Raw genomic sequence first — 16,489 nt, 5'->3', positions numbered from 1 at the left:
AGAAGAAGCACCTCTTTGAGGTTGTTTGTCTCCACAATATACAGTTTTCAGGCCAGACCCCCCCCCTCCCGGGTCTGGGGTCTTTCCTGGACAGTTTTATGACCGCTTTCAGACAGCTGACAAACACCTGCCCAAACAGCAGGAAATAAACCCCTCGGCTCGTCCGCAGCGTTGCGTTTATACCAGTGTAAAACATTAAAATCAGTCTGTACATTTCTAAAACACACATCTTCATGCTAAATGGTAGAAGTTCAGGAATGACGTCGCCGTGGTGGACGGATCTGGAGGTTAATGGACTTTTGAATCTCATTCAGCAGTGATTTAGGTAGTTTGAACCGTTTTCCTCAGAAGACGTCTCCACATCTACAGGACCGTCTCAGAAAATTACAATATTGTGATTTTCTGTAATGCAATTAAAAAAACAAAAATGTCATACATTGTGGATTCATTACAAATCAACTGAAATATTGCAAGCCTTTTATTATTTTAATATTGCTGATCATGGCTTACAGCTTAAGAAAACTCAAATATCCTATCTAAAAAAATTTGAATATTCTGATAATCTTAATCTTAAACTGTAAGCCATAATCAGCAATATTAAAATAATAAAAGGCTTGCAATATTTCAGTTGATTTGTAATGAATCCACAATGTATGACATTATTTATTATTTATTTATTTATTTATTTTTTTTTTTTTAAATTGCATTACAGAAAATAAAGAACTTTATCACAATTAGGCCTGCGTTGAAAAAAATCTAGTTTCCGATTCTAAATCGATTCTCATATTAATGCCTAAAAATCGATTCTTATGTCTAAAGATCGATTTTTTTTTCTTCATCATTTTCGCCAGGTGAACTTTAATCCCAGTAGTCGGACACACAGTTTGTCATGACACTTCTGAAAAATGTGTGCGTGGTGACAGAATAAATTAGACAAGCTAGAATGATTTGTTTACTGCATGAACTGTTGCAATTTCTTTCTTTTTTGCACTTTAAATGGATATTGAAAGGCCTGTTTGGGTTATTTATTTCTTAGTTATTTCACAGTAATTATTGTGAAATTATTATTTCACTAGTTATTTTACAGTCATATAATTCAGGCAACAGCAAAAAAAACATTTTAAATAACACTAAGCCAATATCGAATCGAATCATGATAATCGATTCTGATTATTAAGAATCAGAATCGATTCTTGACATTTGAATCGATACCCCGCCCTAATCACAATATTCGAATGTTCTGAGACAGTCCTGTACGTAACTCTTCTCAGTGAACAGCTCTGACCTGAACTTCTGCTGCGGCGCACGTGAAATTTTAGATGATGCTCCGGATTCAGATAAAAGAGCTGCCAGGTCCAGATTCTGGAAACCGTTATAATGATATGGGAGACATCTGCACCACCCCATAATAACAATAACAATAGTAATAAATAAAAAAAACAACAATGTATTCATTAGGAAACTGATAAAAACAAAATGTGGGGTGTTTTTAATTCCAGTATATACGACATACTTAAAAAAATAAAGGGGATTTTCTGTGCATCATCTCTCATGTCAGACTTTAAAGGGTTAAAGAGTAAAAAGCAACAACTTGGTTAATTTAACATTTAGAAACTGCTCACCAGCACCCGATCAGCTTTGCACATTAATCGATAAGCTGGAGAGAGACGTTGTTCACAAACAAACCATAGAGGAGAGGCTGTAAATGACAGTAGCAGGGTTCTGTGGGCCGGATGAGGGGAGAACGTCCTCTGTACCGTCCAAACCCAGTACCTTCAGTAGCCGTCTGGCCTGGAGTAAAGTCAGGGTTTTTGGGGCTGACAACACAAGTCATGACCAGAGAGGAGGAAGAAATAACACAGGAAACGTGAGCGTGGAGGCGACGCACGCTGAATCTCCAACATAAAGCTCTCCCAGACACTTGAGCTCGTCTGGAAACAGACATTTTGGTCAAACACAGGGGTGAAAACGAACACGCTGAGAGTCGGCCCAGACCACGAAGATCTGGTCCTAGTTCCTTGGTTTCCAGCGTAATACAGAAGTGGATGGAGTCATCAGACGGAGCAGACGGTTGGTGTTCATATGTACATGTTTCTGTAGCATCTCAGCAACTCAGGAAACAGCACCGGGAGCACAGAGGCAGAAAGAAAGCAGTGTTTTGGCTGGTAGGTCAGCGTCGGTCTGTGGTGTTGGGGGAAGCTGGCGGGGGGAAATACGCAGCAGGTAACGCGGTCGTTGGGTGGGATGTTGAATCAGTGACAGCAACTGCAGCAAACATCTGGTCTAGGAGCTAAAGACGAGTTCAGGCATGGTTTCGTTCTGCTTCTTTGGCTTGGACATGCTGCTGTTCAGGGTCGTCCTCCGGAGATGTGTCTGTAGAAACCAGACCGGAGCCAGAGGAGTCCCCGGTCCCCCGGTCCCCCGCTGGAGCTCCGCTGGAGCTCTACTGGAGCTCTGCTGGAGCTCCACCAACGCCGCCAAGCAGCTGCCTTGCTGTGGGACTTACCTCTCTGTGCTCCCGTAAGGTCAAAGCTGCACGATGCTAAAATGTCTACAAGCTACATCAGGGCCAGGCAGGAGAAAAAATACAAATTATATTTTAGGGGAGGAAGATTTTTCTTTCATTATGCACTTGGAGAAAATAGTCAAAATGTCGAGAAAAAAGTCAAAATGTCGAGAAAAAAGTCAAAATATCGAGATTAATGTTGATGTACAATTTCGAGAAAAAAGTCGAAATGTTGAGAAAAAAGTCGAAATTTCGAGAAAAAAGTCAAAATGTCGAGAAAAAAGTCGAAATTTCATGAATAAAGTTGAAATGTTGAGAAAAAAGTCGAAATTTCAACTTTATTCTTGAAATTGTATTTCAACATTATTCTATCTAAGTGCACAATAAAAAAAATCTTCCCCTCTCAAATATTTTTTCTCCTGCCTGGCTCTAATACTCTTCTGTAACAAGCAGAGGTGGAACACTGAGCTGGGTTGTTTTCTTTTGTAAATATATGTATATATGTATATATATATGTATCGTAGGTTCTCCGTCGTGCTGGACGGAGAAGTAGGAGACTGTTCAGGTGTTACATGGGACACGACATGGGAAAATGAAACCTATCGCGATGCCAACCTTCCTAGCCCACAGTGGATCCCACGGTGCTACATGGTTTTGGCTGGAAATGTCCCGTTCAACTAAATCAGAGGCCGGGGGTCAAAGTTCAGAGAAAGCTGCCCTTGCTTTGGAGATGATCTTTGTTCATACATACATGCTTGAAAAGGCCTATTACTGGCCTGCTGACGTGCACCGGCATGCGCGGGTCATCCCGGAGGAAGCACAGGTCCTGATCAGACCTTTGGAGACGCGGCAGACCCAGCCCTTCTAATACTGGGGGGGGGGGACTGATGCATTTTAAAAAGGGGGGACATACACGTAGTTTAAAACTGTCCCCGGCTACGGCTCGGCCCTGACGCTCCCACCTTGTTACAGATGCAGACCTCCCGTACGGTAAAGATCTGCTGCGTGAAGCCAAACCCTGGTGCCGTGTAGCTGGCGGAGGAGGGGGGCGTCTCTGATGTTGCATACATTAGCCGCCCTCTGACAAACCCGGCTGCCAAAGGATTGATTTTCCTTTCTCCTCTGGTTGCATCCACACAGAACCTGCAGTGCAACAGGGTGGACGCTCCCCCGGTAACCGTGGCAACGAGGGGATCGTCCCAACTCTCCAGGATCAGTGATGAAACTCAGATGATCACAACAAGCTCCCTGCTACCGACCCCCGACCCGGGACGGCTCCACGCAGCTCCTTCTGTTGCATGAATCAGTGCAATTACAGGTACGTCCTACGAGGAGCAACAACTTGCTAAGCGTACGTTTAAATAAAAGTTTGATTATTGATAAGATTGCTTTTCTTGACATCTCTTGGGTCTCTCTGGGCCCGGGTCTAGCAGTAGAGGGACATCCTGCTGCGCCGCATGGCCTCGCTGATCAGGTATGCGGGGCTGATCTCCGGCTCCTCCGTCATCACCACGATGTTCTGCCACTCCCCGCTGCGGTTGGACTTCTTGATGGTGTCCACCACGCACAGCGCGTACAGGCAGTCCTCGAAGGTGGCGGCCATGGTGAGGGGCGTGCCGTCCCAGGTGCGCCGGTCGTCCTGGTCCTGGAAGGCCTGCCGCACCGCCTGGATCATGCGGATGGTGCCGGTCAGATAGGGCGCCGGGATGTCGCTGAAGGCCTTCTCCGGCAGGGACGACTTCTCCAGCGGGGTGGCGTCCTTCAGAAGCAGCTCGGGGCCGGTGCCGGAGCTGTTCTTCTGGCCGTACAGGTCGGTGCCGGTGACCGTCAGCCGCCCCACCGTCCCCACCACCACCACCTCCTGCCGGAACTCCCCCGGCACGTTGAAGTTGAGGGTGACGGTGCAGCAGGCGCCGCCCTGCAGCACCATCTGGAAGGTGCAGAAGTCGTCGCTGGTGATCTGCCGGATGCCCCGGATGTGGTCCGTCTGCTTGACGAAGGTCTTGAGGAAGCCGTGCACCTTGACGGCGCGCTGGCCCGTCAGGAAGGTGAGCAGGTCGATGATGTAGCTGCCCACCGAGTGCAGCCCGCCGCCGCCCATCAGGTCGTCACAGCTCCAGTTGTACTTCTTCCCCAGGAGACTCCCGCTGTGGACCTGCAAGACAAGGTAGGTTTATTTGTAGAGCAAGATTCAACATGCTTTATATAAAATATATAGAATAATTATTATATTGTTTATGATAAGATGTGTATATAGATGTGTGTGTGTGTATATATATATATATATATATATATATATATATATATATATTGTATATGTATAATTGCTCTGGTAATAACAGGTATAAATTTATTTTCTTTTTTTTGAGAAAGTTTTATTTCTTCTTATTTCTATTTTCAAGCAAAAATTGAAATAGAAATAAGGGGTAGGACCCAATTAGTTTTTTTACTTCTTTCTACTCCTTTTCGGGCATGAATGTTTATTTCTCTTTGCTTTTGTTTATGGACTGTTTATTTGTATTCTTTTTTGTTTTTTGAAATAGTTTTTTTTCGTTTTCTGTTTTTTTATGCTCAAAATAAAGATTTCAATTAAATTCAATTAAATTCAATTCTTTACATCAACATTAACAGCGGCAAGACACAATTAAACAAATAACAAATAAAATGAAATAAAATGATAAGAAAAGAGGTAAAATAATAAAAAGCACTAGTTGTTAAAAAGTAAAGGCAGTAGAGTACAGCAGGTACATCTCATTCTTACAATGGCAAGAATTACGTTTCTATCTGGTCAAAACTTACAAAGACCGGGTCAAATACAGTATTACAAAGGTAATCTGTGCCGATTCATGCGGTGAATCAAATCAATTTGACAATTCTACGTCACAATGCCTGCATTCAGGACTTGGAAAAAACAAGAGAGGAGACCACACGTTACGACGTTTGATGTGCTAAATAAATCTGCACTTGGGAGCAAAAGTGTGCGGTCTCCTCTCTCGTTTTTTCCTGCATCTATGTCTTGAGACCAGAACCTGTTGAGATATTGGATGTGCGCGACCTATTTTACCCTTTGTTCCTTGTATTCAGGGCTTGTCCATAACTTTGCGCGGTTTTCAAAATCATAAGTATTTACTTTAAGAGTACGCTTAAATAACAAATAAAATTAAATAAAATGATAGGAAAAGAGGTAAAATAGTAATATAAAGCCCAAGTTGTAAAAAAATAAGGGCAGTAGAGTACAGCAGGTAAGTATTTATTTTAAGAGTACGCTTCAGTAAACAGTAATGTTCTGCTGGGCTTCACCAGCAGCACCGGCTGTTGCTCTAACTCGGGTCTGGAGTCACATCTGGTCCTACCTGGGCCTCACAGACCAGCAGCTCTCCAACGTAGCCTTCCTCCAGCAGCTCCTTCATCCGGACGAAGGCTGGGAGAAACCGCAGCACGTTTCCCATGATGCTCAGCAGCTTGGGGTAGTACTGAGCAGCGGACATCATTCTGAAGGCGTCCAGAGGGGTTGCGGTCCGATCACAGATCACATTCTTGCCGATACCTTAAAGAGAGAGAAGGAAGAGCCATGAATGAGGCGTGATGCCTGATAGTTTTATTGAATAAAACAGATATCAGGCCCGTCCCAGGCCGGCGAGGGAACGTGGGTGGTGTGGGCCCCTCTCCTGCCCCTGGTGTTGAGTGAATGTAACTAATGCAATAAAAACAGGGAGGGGGAGGTCAGGATATCCTATTTGACAATGACCTCCCCCTCCAAGTATCCTTGTTAAATGTATTTATTAAATGTTGAGTGTGCAGTGTCTAAGGTGTTATTAAAATCGTGGGGGAGTACCGGGGCACGCGGGACAATGTCCCCCACTCCCCCAGGCCAAAGCCAGGAGGCAGGGCCAGCGGAGCTGCCCCCGGTAGGCGCCCACGCTCCCCCGCCGGCCATCCAGGGCGACGCCGGCCGGCCCACCGAGCTGGGCCAGGGCCCCACCGCACCTCCTTATTTTTGGTTTTAAAAACAACAATTTGAAGTGGAACAACAACAATTAAGTGCAACAACAAAGTACTACAACAACTAGAACAATAATCAAAATCACTCAACTACGGAAGAGTATTAGGGACATGCAGGAGAAAAATATTTGAGAGGGGAAGATTTTTTTTTTATTGTGCACTTCGAGAAAAAAATCGAAATGTAGAAAAAAAAGGTGAAATTTCGACTTTATTCTTGAAATTGTATTTCAACATTAATCTCAACATTTCGACTTTTTTCTCGACATTTAGAATTTTTTCTTGAAGTGCATAATGAAAAAAAAATCTTCCTCTAAAATATTTTTATTTTTCTCCTGCCTGCTCTAATACTCTTCCGTACTCAACTCACTCAAAAATAATTGTATTTATATTTTATTTTTTTCTAACTTTTGGGGGCCCCCTAGTGGTCACGGGGCCCTAAGCAGCTGCTTAGTTCACTTATGCCTTGGGCAGGCTGTGCGTCGGTCCCCCCGCCGGCCCGACCGAGGGACGACTATGAGTTGACGAGCACTTTTTGAAGTGAGCTCCGTCCTCTAATCTGCCATTAGCTGGGGCGGGACTTTAATCCATCTGACCCAGTTGTGAGGAGCCGGTGGGACCGTCCACCAGGACTCGGTCGACGTTAGCCCACCCACAGCTCCGTCTGTCTGGCTGCAGGCACACACGGAGCCAGAGAGAGGGACGCGCTGTCTTTGTGTTCACAATCAGCGGCTGAGACCCCAACAGTAAACACAGCAACACCTCGGGGTGGTGTTGTGATGGTCATGAGTGGAGCGCTGCCACCTCCGGCGGGACCTCTCCGCGGGGAGGAACAATGCTGCGTCAGACCGGGGTGACCTTCTGCTGCTCATGTGCAAAGCTCTGGAAGGCTGGGGCTTATGGGCCGGTGGGGCCGCTGACTCAGCACACACACACACACACACACATACACAGATTAGTGGTGCACCTGAACATAGGTGTGAGCAGTGACACTTTTTTATTTTTTTTTTGTATGGAAAAGTACAGAAGAGTATTAGGGTCAGGCAGAGAAAAATAAAATTAATATTTTAGGGGAGGAAGATTTTTTTTTGTTATGTTCTTATTATGCACTTCCAGAAAAAAGTCGAAATCTAAGTTATCTACTCTGCCGAGGTCTCAAAAGCCCAGATATGATTGCTGTTGGTGCTTGCCTTCACGTCCGTTCACGTGCACCACCAACCGCAACGTCGCTCGCGTAGTACGTGAGGAGAGCCAGCGGTACCGGTGGTGACCGATAGGTGGCAGTAAGCAGAGCAACAGTTGGAAAAGTGATTAAGGGCCAATCCCAATGTTCACCCTACTTTCTACCACTAGCCCTAAAAATGAGTAGGGCTCTTGTAATCTTCCCTAGGGACACCACTTGCTACGTCACTGCGTGGTTTACGTTTGGGTACGTAAGCGACTGCGTAGTTACGTTTGGACATTCGTCACACCATATCAGGAAGCCCAGAGCTAAAAGCTGTTTTAATTTCAGCTGTAGCGCTGTTAATATGCCACTTTATTAAGTTTTAATATTTTTTCAGGTGTAAAAGTAACCGTTAAGATCCCCAACCTGGGCTCAGTATATCCAAATAACGCCTGTTAAGAAATTTGCTCCGATGTTTTCAGGGGATGAGAAGAGCCGCCGGCTCGGGAGCTGATCGACGCAGAGCCTACGGCGTAGCCTTCGCCGTAGGCTCTGCGTCGGTGTAATGCAGGACCATAAATCAGCCTTTATTCTGGCGAGATCTGAAAAGACTTCGCAACAACGGGCAAGCGAGTGATTATGTACATTCACTGAGTGAATATTATGAAAGTAAAATATATATTTCTCGCTAGAAATGTAATCAAATTTTTATGCAGAAACTAACTCAAAATATTGATTTTATTCACTAAAAATGAGAAATGTCTGGCATGTTTTTTTGTTTGATTCAGTCTGCAAATGACGACGAAAAGCATTCTGGGAAATTTTCTCTAGCCCTTGGTCAGCGAGTCAGCATCTGAAATCCCTCGCTGTGAAGGGCTAGATTCATACACACTAGCCCTCGTTATGTCCACTAGCCCTACATGCAAAGAGGAATTGGGACACCACTACCCTCACAGGAAAGCGCAAAATTTAGGGGTAGGGATGACAACTAGGGCTATATATTTAGTAGTAGCGGTAGTAGCAGTAGCAGATTAGAACAACAAACAAGTTAACATGACAACATTGGATGAAGAGGAGATTATAACATTGCTTTGGTTGCGATCTCTGCAATGGAAACAGCGCCATCGGAGATGGAATGTTAGACCGTTGAACCATCTGGTATCAGACCGGGACCAGCGCCACTCGTGGCCACAGCGAGAACTGCAGGTCGCTACGCGTTCAGTGTCTTTTTGAGAACGTGCACGTCAACGCATAAAATGAACGCAGGATACGCGTGGCGGCCACGATGCGGTCTGAACTGCAAGTATATCTGGGTTCTAATGGCGCTTTTCCACTAGTACTTCTTCAGCCCGACTCGGCTCGTCACGCCTCTACCCGGCTCCACCCGTTTTGTCCCCGTTTGTTTTTCCACAGCCAGGGGAGAAGTGGGGGGTTGGGGTGAAGCTGCTGTGACGTACTCGATTGTGCAACCGCTTTGTTTGATTCGGCGCTGATCAGAAATCAGCTGGAGCCGCGAGCGGCTGAGAGTAAAACAGCCCGTCTACATCCCTTTTTTAATTCTCTCGACAGCCACCAGGTTTATGAACATCTGCACCTCAGGGTTGGATCACCAAACAGACGTTTGCGCTGTGTAATAAAATCGCCGTGAGCCGTGAGTCGTTCTCGTGCTGACTCCCGCTTCCTGATTCAAACGTCTGACGGCCCCGCCCCCCGACCAATCAGGGGCACGGAGGATGGTGACGTCAGAAATAGTCCCGGCTCAGCCCGGTTAGAACCTCGACAGAATGGTTACAGAAAAAGTATCTGCTTGGAGCGGCTCTACCCGCCTCAGCCCGTAGTGGAAAAGCGCAAGACGGGGGCGTGGCGGGTAGAAGCGCTGAGTAGGTACTAGTGGAAAAGGGCCATAAGAGGGCTGAGTCGGCTGCATCTGACGTAATCACACTACATCCCACTGATTGGTCGGGGGGTTGGCCCAATCGAGTACGTCACAGCAGCTTCGCTCCATCCCCGCCTACTTCTGATCTGGCTATCGGCATTAGTTTCTTCCCTCTACTTCCCCCCATCGCTGGGAAATGAGCAACGCTGCATATGGATGGCAGCTGGTAGCCATCGCCCCGCTCTGAAGAACATCTTTGGTGAACCTCCATCCTCTTTATTTCCCAGTTTTCCCTTAAACAATGCTGCTTTTATACCAAATCATGCCCCTGGTCTGTTTCCAGATCCAGAACAGGACCTTTTCCAGCCTCGCTGCTAATATTTTTAATGACAGGACAAAAAGTATCTGACCTTCGACCTCTGATATGCTTCCTGTGATCCTTGATTTGGCCATGATTACCGTACTAGGCTGTCTTTGCCCGTGTTTCATGACAAAAAGGGTGCAACCTTTCTAACGTCACGTGGGATTTCCTTCACGTTCGGCGGGAGGAGTCAGACGTGGGCCAACGTGCAGGACACGGAGAGGCCAGGGGAGAGAGCAGCCGCTTGCCCGCTGCACCGCGGCTCTGGGCCGGCTGCCAGTGCCACCCACGTCGCCCTACCGCCCAGTCCACCGCTCATCCCTGCATCCGGCTGAACAAGCGCGGCTTTGAGAGGAAGGAGGAAAACAATGCTCTGCGCGGCGCGGAGGGAGAGCCATCAGTGCACAAGATTTCACACCTCCGCTAAGTGCGGGAGTGGGGCGGCCGGGGCGGGAGCTTCCTCCGGGGCAGGAAGGTCAGGGGGGGGTTAGGGCAGGGAGGGAAACTCATTGTTCCAGCCGCACATTCACTCCAGCAGGGACGGGTACGAGCCATGGAAGCAAGACATGACTCCACTCAAACTATTAGTTAAACATCTTTTGAATCAGTATAAGTAACAATTATAGGACATTAAATTAGAGATCACTTAAACAGCAGCTTGCTGAGACTTGAGATTGTCTGACATGCTGGAAATGGAAACATACAGGACTGTCTCAGAAAATTAGAATATTGTGATAAAGTCCTTTATTTTCTGTAATGCAAAAATGTCATACATTCTGGATTCATTACAAATCAACTGAAATATTGCAAGCCTTTTATTATTTTAATATTGCTGATCATGGCTTACAGCTTAAGAAAACTTAAATATCCTATCTCAAAAAATTAGAATATTCTGGGAATCTTAATCTTAAACTGTAAACCATAATCAGCAATAATAAAATAATAAAAGGCTTGCAATATTTCAGTTGATTTGTAATGAATCCAGAATGTATGACATTTGTTTTTGTATTATAGAAAATAAAGAACTTTATCAAAATATTCTAATTTTCTGAGACAGTCCTGTAGTTGGTTATGACTGTTGTTGAATGTATTTATTTTTCTTTCTTTTTTTCTGCGTTAGATCAGTTGTGAAGTTCTAGAATACAAATGAAATTAAATTGTGGACTGCTTTTCAGACTTTTTGACGACCTCAGATGAACTGTTTAGTGTTTTTGTTTTGTTTTGTTCTGATCGCTGTCTTCATTTTGTGGAATGTCTGCTTTTTTAATTTGATATTCCCTTTATCTAGCGGAAATGTATTTGCTTTGCTTTTGTTATTTTTAGTACTGTATTATTTTAAAATGTTGGCAGACCCCAGGAAGAATAGCTGCAGTCATGCTGTAGCTAATGGGGATCCTAATTAAACAATTAACCTCAAACCTTGTTGGAAGCCTGATCTTTTACAGCCTATGTGTTGAGAAACACCCCCTTCCATCCATTTTTCCCTCTGAAAACATATCAAGGTAATCAATACATGACCCTGCACTGGATCCATCTCCAAAGTGACCCACTAACATCTGGAAGTCAGCACACAGGAAAACCCTGTAGATGGAGTACAATAAGAGCAGCCTACACAATAGCCAGTGGCCTGCAGACGCCAGAAATAGAGAAACGTCGAGGGGGACTGGTCTCCAGCGATAGCCATCTGCCACGCTGGAGGAGGACACATCACAAACAGCCGTTTAGAGGCCTGCAGGCTGCTGGGAGCACGCCTCAGGCCTGGTTTCTGCTGCGTTTAAGCACAACGATCAAAACTGTGTTTTAGCTTAAACCAATAAATTATTGTAAAACTTGGACGGTTTTGTGAATAAAGATATGGATTTAAATATCTTTCATTCACATTACTCGCAGGGGAAAAGAAGGATTATAAAACCCTGTGCACCACCGGAGGACTTTGCCTTGATAAAGCTGACGATAACACGGATACACGAGCAGTACCAAAACCTCACAAGCAAAAATTAAATAAAATATCCTATTTTACAAACCTGTCCAATGTACGGAAGAGTATTAGGGCCATGCAGGTGAAAAAATATTTGAATGGGGAAGATTTTTTTTTTATTGTGCACGAGAAAAAAGTCAAAATGTCGAGATAAATATTGAAGTACAATTTCGAGAAAAAGGTTGAAATGTTGAGAAAAAAGGCAAAATTTCGACTTTATTCATGGAGTTTCGACTTTATTCTTAAAATTGTATTTCAACATTTGACTTTTTTTCTTGAAATTTTGCAAAGTGCACAATGAAAAAAAAAAAATTCCCCTCTCAAATGTTTTTTTCTCCTGCATGGCCCTAATACTCTTCCGTACCAATGAGATGAGAAAAAAAAGAAAGACCTGAATTGGAAGTTGCTCTGATAGAAAGGTGACCAACTTTTGTCCATTCTGACATCAGAGACGTAGAAAGCTGCACGTGCAACAGACAAAACAGAGGACGATTGAGGAGACGGCCGGATCGTCTTTCTGCTGATTATCCCAAATCACATTTGGCCTGCAGCAGTTACAGATCAGGGAGGAGAGTGGAGGAGAGGCTCAGACCAGGAAGCGTAAATCAGAGAGTGAAATCAGCACCAGAACCCTGGAGGGTGGACCAGCAGTCACACACACAGATGAATCAGGAACAGCTCGCTGTGGGACACTCACTGGCTGATGGGAAGATCATTTGATGACAGTGGAACAAAAATAAAAACCATGAGCTGGGCTTCAATAATTGAATAAAGTCTTAATTTAGACGGAGGAAGTCTCTGAAGGAGCCAATCACAGCGGTTCTGGGTTAGAGGAGCGGGACACTCGTGTTACACGTGAGACGTGAAGGGGGTCGGATGCTACTGGCTAATAACTGCCAGTAACTACTGTAGCTGCCAGACGGTGTGTTATTGGTCTGGATCAGGGGTCGGCAACCCGCGGCTCCAGAGCCGCCCTAGTGGCTCCCTGGAGCTTTTTCAAAAATGTTTGACCTTTTTTTCCTTTTTCTCTCTTTTTTTCTTACTTTTTCCTTTCCTTTTTAATCTCAACATTTCGACTTTTTTTCTCAACATTTCAACTTTTTTCTCGAGATTGTACTTCAACATTAATCTCGACATTTCGACTTTTTTCTCGAAATTTTGACTTTTTTCTTGACATTTCGACTTTTTTCATGAAATGTTGACTATTTCCTGGACATTTCGACTTTTTTCTCGACATTTCGACTTTTTTTCTCGACATTTCGACTTTTTTCTCAAGATTGTACTTCAACATTAATCTTGACATTTGGACTTTTTTCTCGAAGTGCATAATGAAAAAAAAATCTTCCCCCAGTTATAACTAATATAGAAACATGCAGTATGTGTTGCCTTCATTCTAAGGCTGATACTTATATTTTTTTAAATTTTTTGCGGCTCTAGACATATTTGTTTTTTGTGTTTTTGGTCCAATATGGCTCTTTCAACATTTTGGGTTGCAGACCCCTGGTCTAGATCCCAACTTTCCCTCAGATGTTTGGTGGGTCTTTGTGATTTTCTTCGTGGCGGAGCAACATGCAACATGGAGGACGTCTAATATCCTAATATGAGCGGGAAACAGCGGCAGCTGCATGCAGGGGTGTGTTGTGGGTAACGGTGCTCTGGTCCATTAGTGCAGCAGCATGAATGATGACGAGCATTAACTCTCTCTCTGACAGCTACAGCCTCCAGCTAATGCCCCTGATATGCAAGGAGTTTATCATTCTGAGATGCACTTGAGTGCTGCCATTAACCTCCACACCAGAGCTCAGCCGGCTCCGCCGCAGAGGTGAACCACCGTGAGAGAGGCTCTTACACTAAGAGCTCCGAGCTGCAAGCTTGCAATCAGCATGTTTCTGTATCTGGGATGCAAATATTTGGTTTCTTGTGTGACATCACAGACCCTGCTCCTCCCCATCTGTAGCCCGTGTCAGGTCGCTGGCGCGGTTATTTCACCTCCCTGAAAGCAGCCGCTGCACTGCTTTTGTTACGTAAACCTGTAGTAGCTTTTTATTACCAAAACATGTGTCAGACATTTCATTCAGACGTCTGCATGAACGGACGTGCCGTGTCTCCTGTAAGGTGAAAAACAGGAAGCAGGCTAAGATCCCAGCTCATGATCACAGTCTGGGATGATCAGCATTTCCTGCTTAATCACAAAACTGAGAGCAGAGAACAACGCTGCTGCTAAACACCCGACGGGGGCAACAGTTTCAACACACCTGGGGTGTGTGAGAGGAATCCTGCAGCCCCCATGCAGCCTCCTGCAGCCTCATGAAGCATCCTACAGCCCCCTACAGCCCCCTACAACTCCTGCAGCCTCCTGCAGCCTCCACTGGCTCATTACCTTCCCGTCCTCTCGAATCCCTGGCACACACACACACCCACAGCTGCCAACGACAGATCCGCCTGCCACCGCACAAAGAGAGCGTCTCAGACCCCCCGCCCTCCCCGCCCCGGCCCTTTTACTACCAGGCGGCCTGGACTGGCTGTTGTTGCTTTCGGGTCAAGCAGAAAAGACTGACGACGTGTTTTTGCTGGTGTAAATGCCAAATCAGAGTGATTTAAAGAGCCGTTGTAGTTGGACTGAATTGTCGGGCTGAATTGTTGGGCGGGGGGGTTCTGTTTTTGATGCTTAGCCCTGCTGTTGGTTCCAGCTGTAGCTGGAAAATGGCTGGGGGGGGGATTCCTTTCAGCTCTGGTGCCCTTTAACAGGCCGGATGCAGACGCTGCCACAGATACCCAGTCCACCTCCCGCTGCAGTCCCACCCTGGACAAGACCACGAGGAACTGCCCCTCCACCTGACTGCTGCTTCACACGGCTGGCGGCCTCCACCTCCACAAAACCACTCCATCTCTGACAAATGAAGGCAGAATCCTGAGACGAGCGGACTGGAAATCCCTTCTCCCACCCAGAAGAGCTGCCCATAAGGGCTGGGGTCAGAGTCGTGATCAGAGCCCAACCCGTCCCTGATGATGCAGGTGTAGAGCAGAGCTGGGTAGAGGAGCCAAAAATGGTACTCAAGTAAAAATACTGTTACTTCAGAATAATATGACTCAAGTAGAAGTAAAAAGTAGTCATCCAAATAATTACTTGAGTAAAAGTAAAAAAGTACTTGGTGAAAAAACTACTCAAGTACTGAGTAACTGTTGAGTAACGTCTGATTTATTTTTTTCACACAACCATTCAAACAGACAAAAGTACAAAATAATCATCTTCAGGCAAATTAAATCAATAAAATAAATTAAAATTAATAAAACATAGCTTAAATTAAAATAAGCTTAAAGTAAATTCAAGTACTTTAATAAATAATAAAATAAATAAATGAACAGAATAAAAAAATGAATTAAGCACAAGTAACACAAAATTTCAAGCCTTTGTACTTTTCTTTTTTAACCAGGCAGAACTAGAACAACATGAACTCATAGAAACTGTGTGTGTTTGAGTCTGTGTAAATGTGACAAAACATGCAAAAACAAACATTTTTCCCAAAGAATCACTCAGTGATGTCATGAGATTGACGCGTACGCGGATAAAAGGGATAAAAGAAAAGTAACAGCTCAACATAGCCTAATATAGCGGAGTAAGAGGAACAGTTTCTTCTTCACAAATCTATTCAAGTAAAAGTACAAAGTATAGTGATTCAAAACTACTCCTAAAAGTACAATATTTCCCAAAACGTACTCAAGTAAATGTAACGGAGTAAATGTAACTCGTTACTACCACCTCTGGTGTAGAGTACACAGAACCGTTGGGGGACATGAGAGTCTTTGGACTAAATATATGTACGTTTTAATTGGGAGGAGGAAGTACATTATTATAATAAATCAGCTCAAGCCTGATCATTTGTCCCTAGCTGATATTCCAGGATGTGACATCAGCTTTGTGACTGATGTCTCCCACGACGGAAATGCTTTTATTTTCAGTGCAAATGGCAAAGACGGCAGATGCCTCTCTGGGTATACAGCATCTTAAAGAGATCGCGAGCAGCGGTATTCTTGCAGGAGGGCAAGACGAGAGAGACGAGGGCTCGGGTTGGAGCATCAAAGGGCGTCTTTGTGTGAAAACGACGCTGCAGAAGTGAAAGTGGCAGGTGACGGAGGGGAAACTCTGAATACTGATCAGCTGCAGCCAGCTCACAGTTATCACTTTAAAGTAATTCACTTTCTGCAGGCCGCGACCACGAGCGCTGCCTCACACACACACCCAAACACACACACACACACGCGCGTTCCTCTGTGAAACACATGACTCGCTGCACATGACTGTTAATAAGTTCACTCTTAAGCGTATTAACGTCACACTGCTGAGCCAGAAGGTAGAAAAGTAGGAGATTTTACAGGATTTCACCGTTTCAGGACAATAAATTCCCCTTGTGGAGAAACCCAGACCGGACGCTAGACGAGCTAATGGCTGGAAACCACAAGGATTTACCCCCCCCCCCAGCCTGTACCGAGGTTTATTCATTCATTTATTGAAGTGAACGTGAAGGCTTCGCTGAGCCCGTGGTGAATGATGCACATCTGGTCGGCCAATAGGAACCAGATCCACGACCAGATCAACGTTTTAC

General features: G+C 45.0%; 1 protein-coding gene across 1 annotated transcript in view; it reads right to left on the bottom strand.

Moving 5' to 3' along the window:
• Positions 1–608: 608 nt before the first annotated feature.
• The window catches only part of gfod1 (glucose-fructose oxidoreductase domain containing 1), a 31,436-nt gene continuing 15,555 nt past the window's right edge, over positions 609–16,489 (bottom strand). The window contains exons 2-3 of the mRNA XM_061713225.1: positions 5,860–6,053; positions 609–4,661 (exon numbers count right to left, since the gene is read on the bottom strand). Of these exons, the coding sequence (XP_061569209.1) occupies positions 3,933–4,661; positions 5,860–6,053 (923 nt within the window). The 3' untranslated portion in view covers positions 609–3,932. The remainder of the gene's footprint in view (positions 4,662–5,859; positions 6,054–16,489) is intronic.

The sequence above is a fragment of the Cololabis saira genome, chromosome 22 (assembly GCF_033807715.1).
Source record: "Cololabis saira isolate AMF1-May2022 chromosome 22, fColSai1.1, whole genome shotgun sequence".
Lineage (NCBI taxonomy): Eukaryota > Metazoa > Chordata > Actinopteri > Beloniformes > Belonidae > Cololabis > Cololabis saira.
This window is presented reverse-complemented; position numbering and strand designations above follow the sequence as displayed.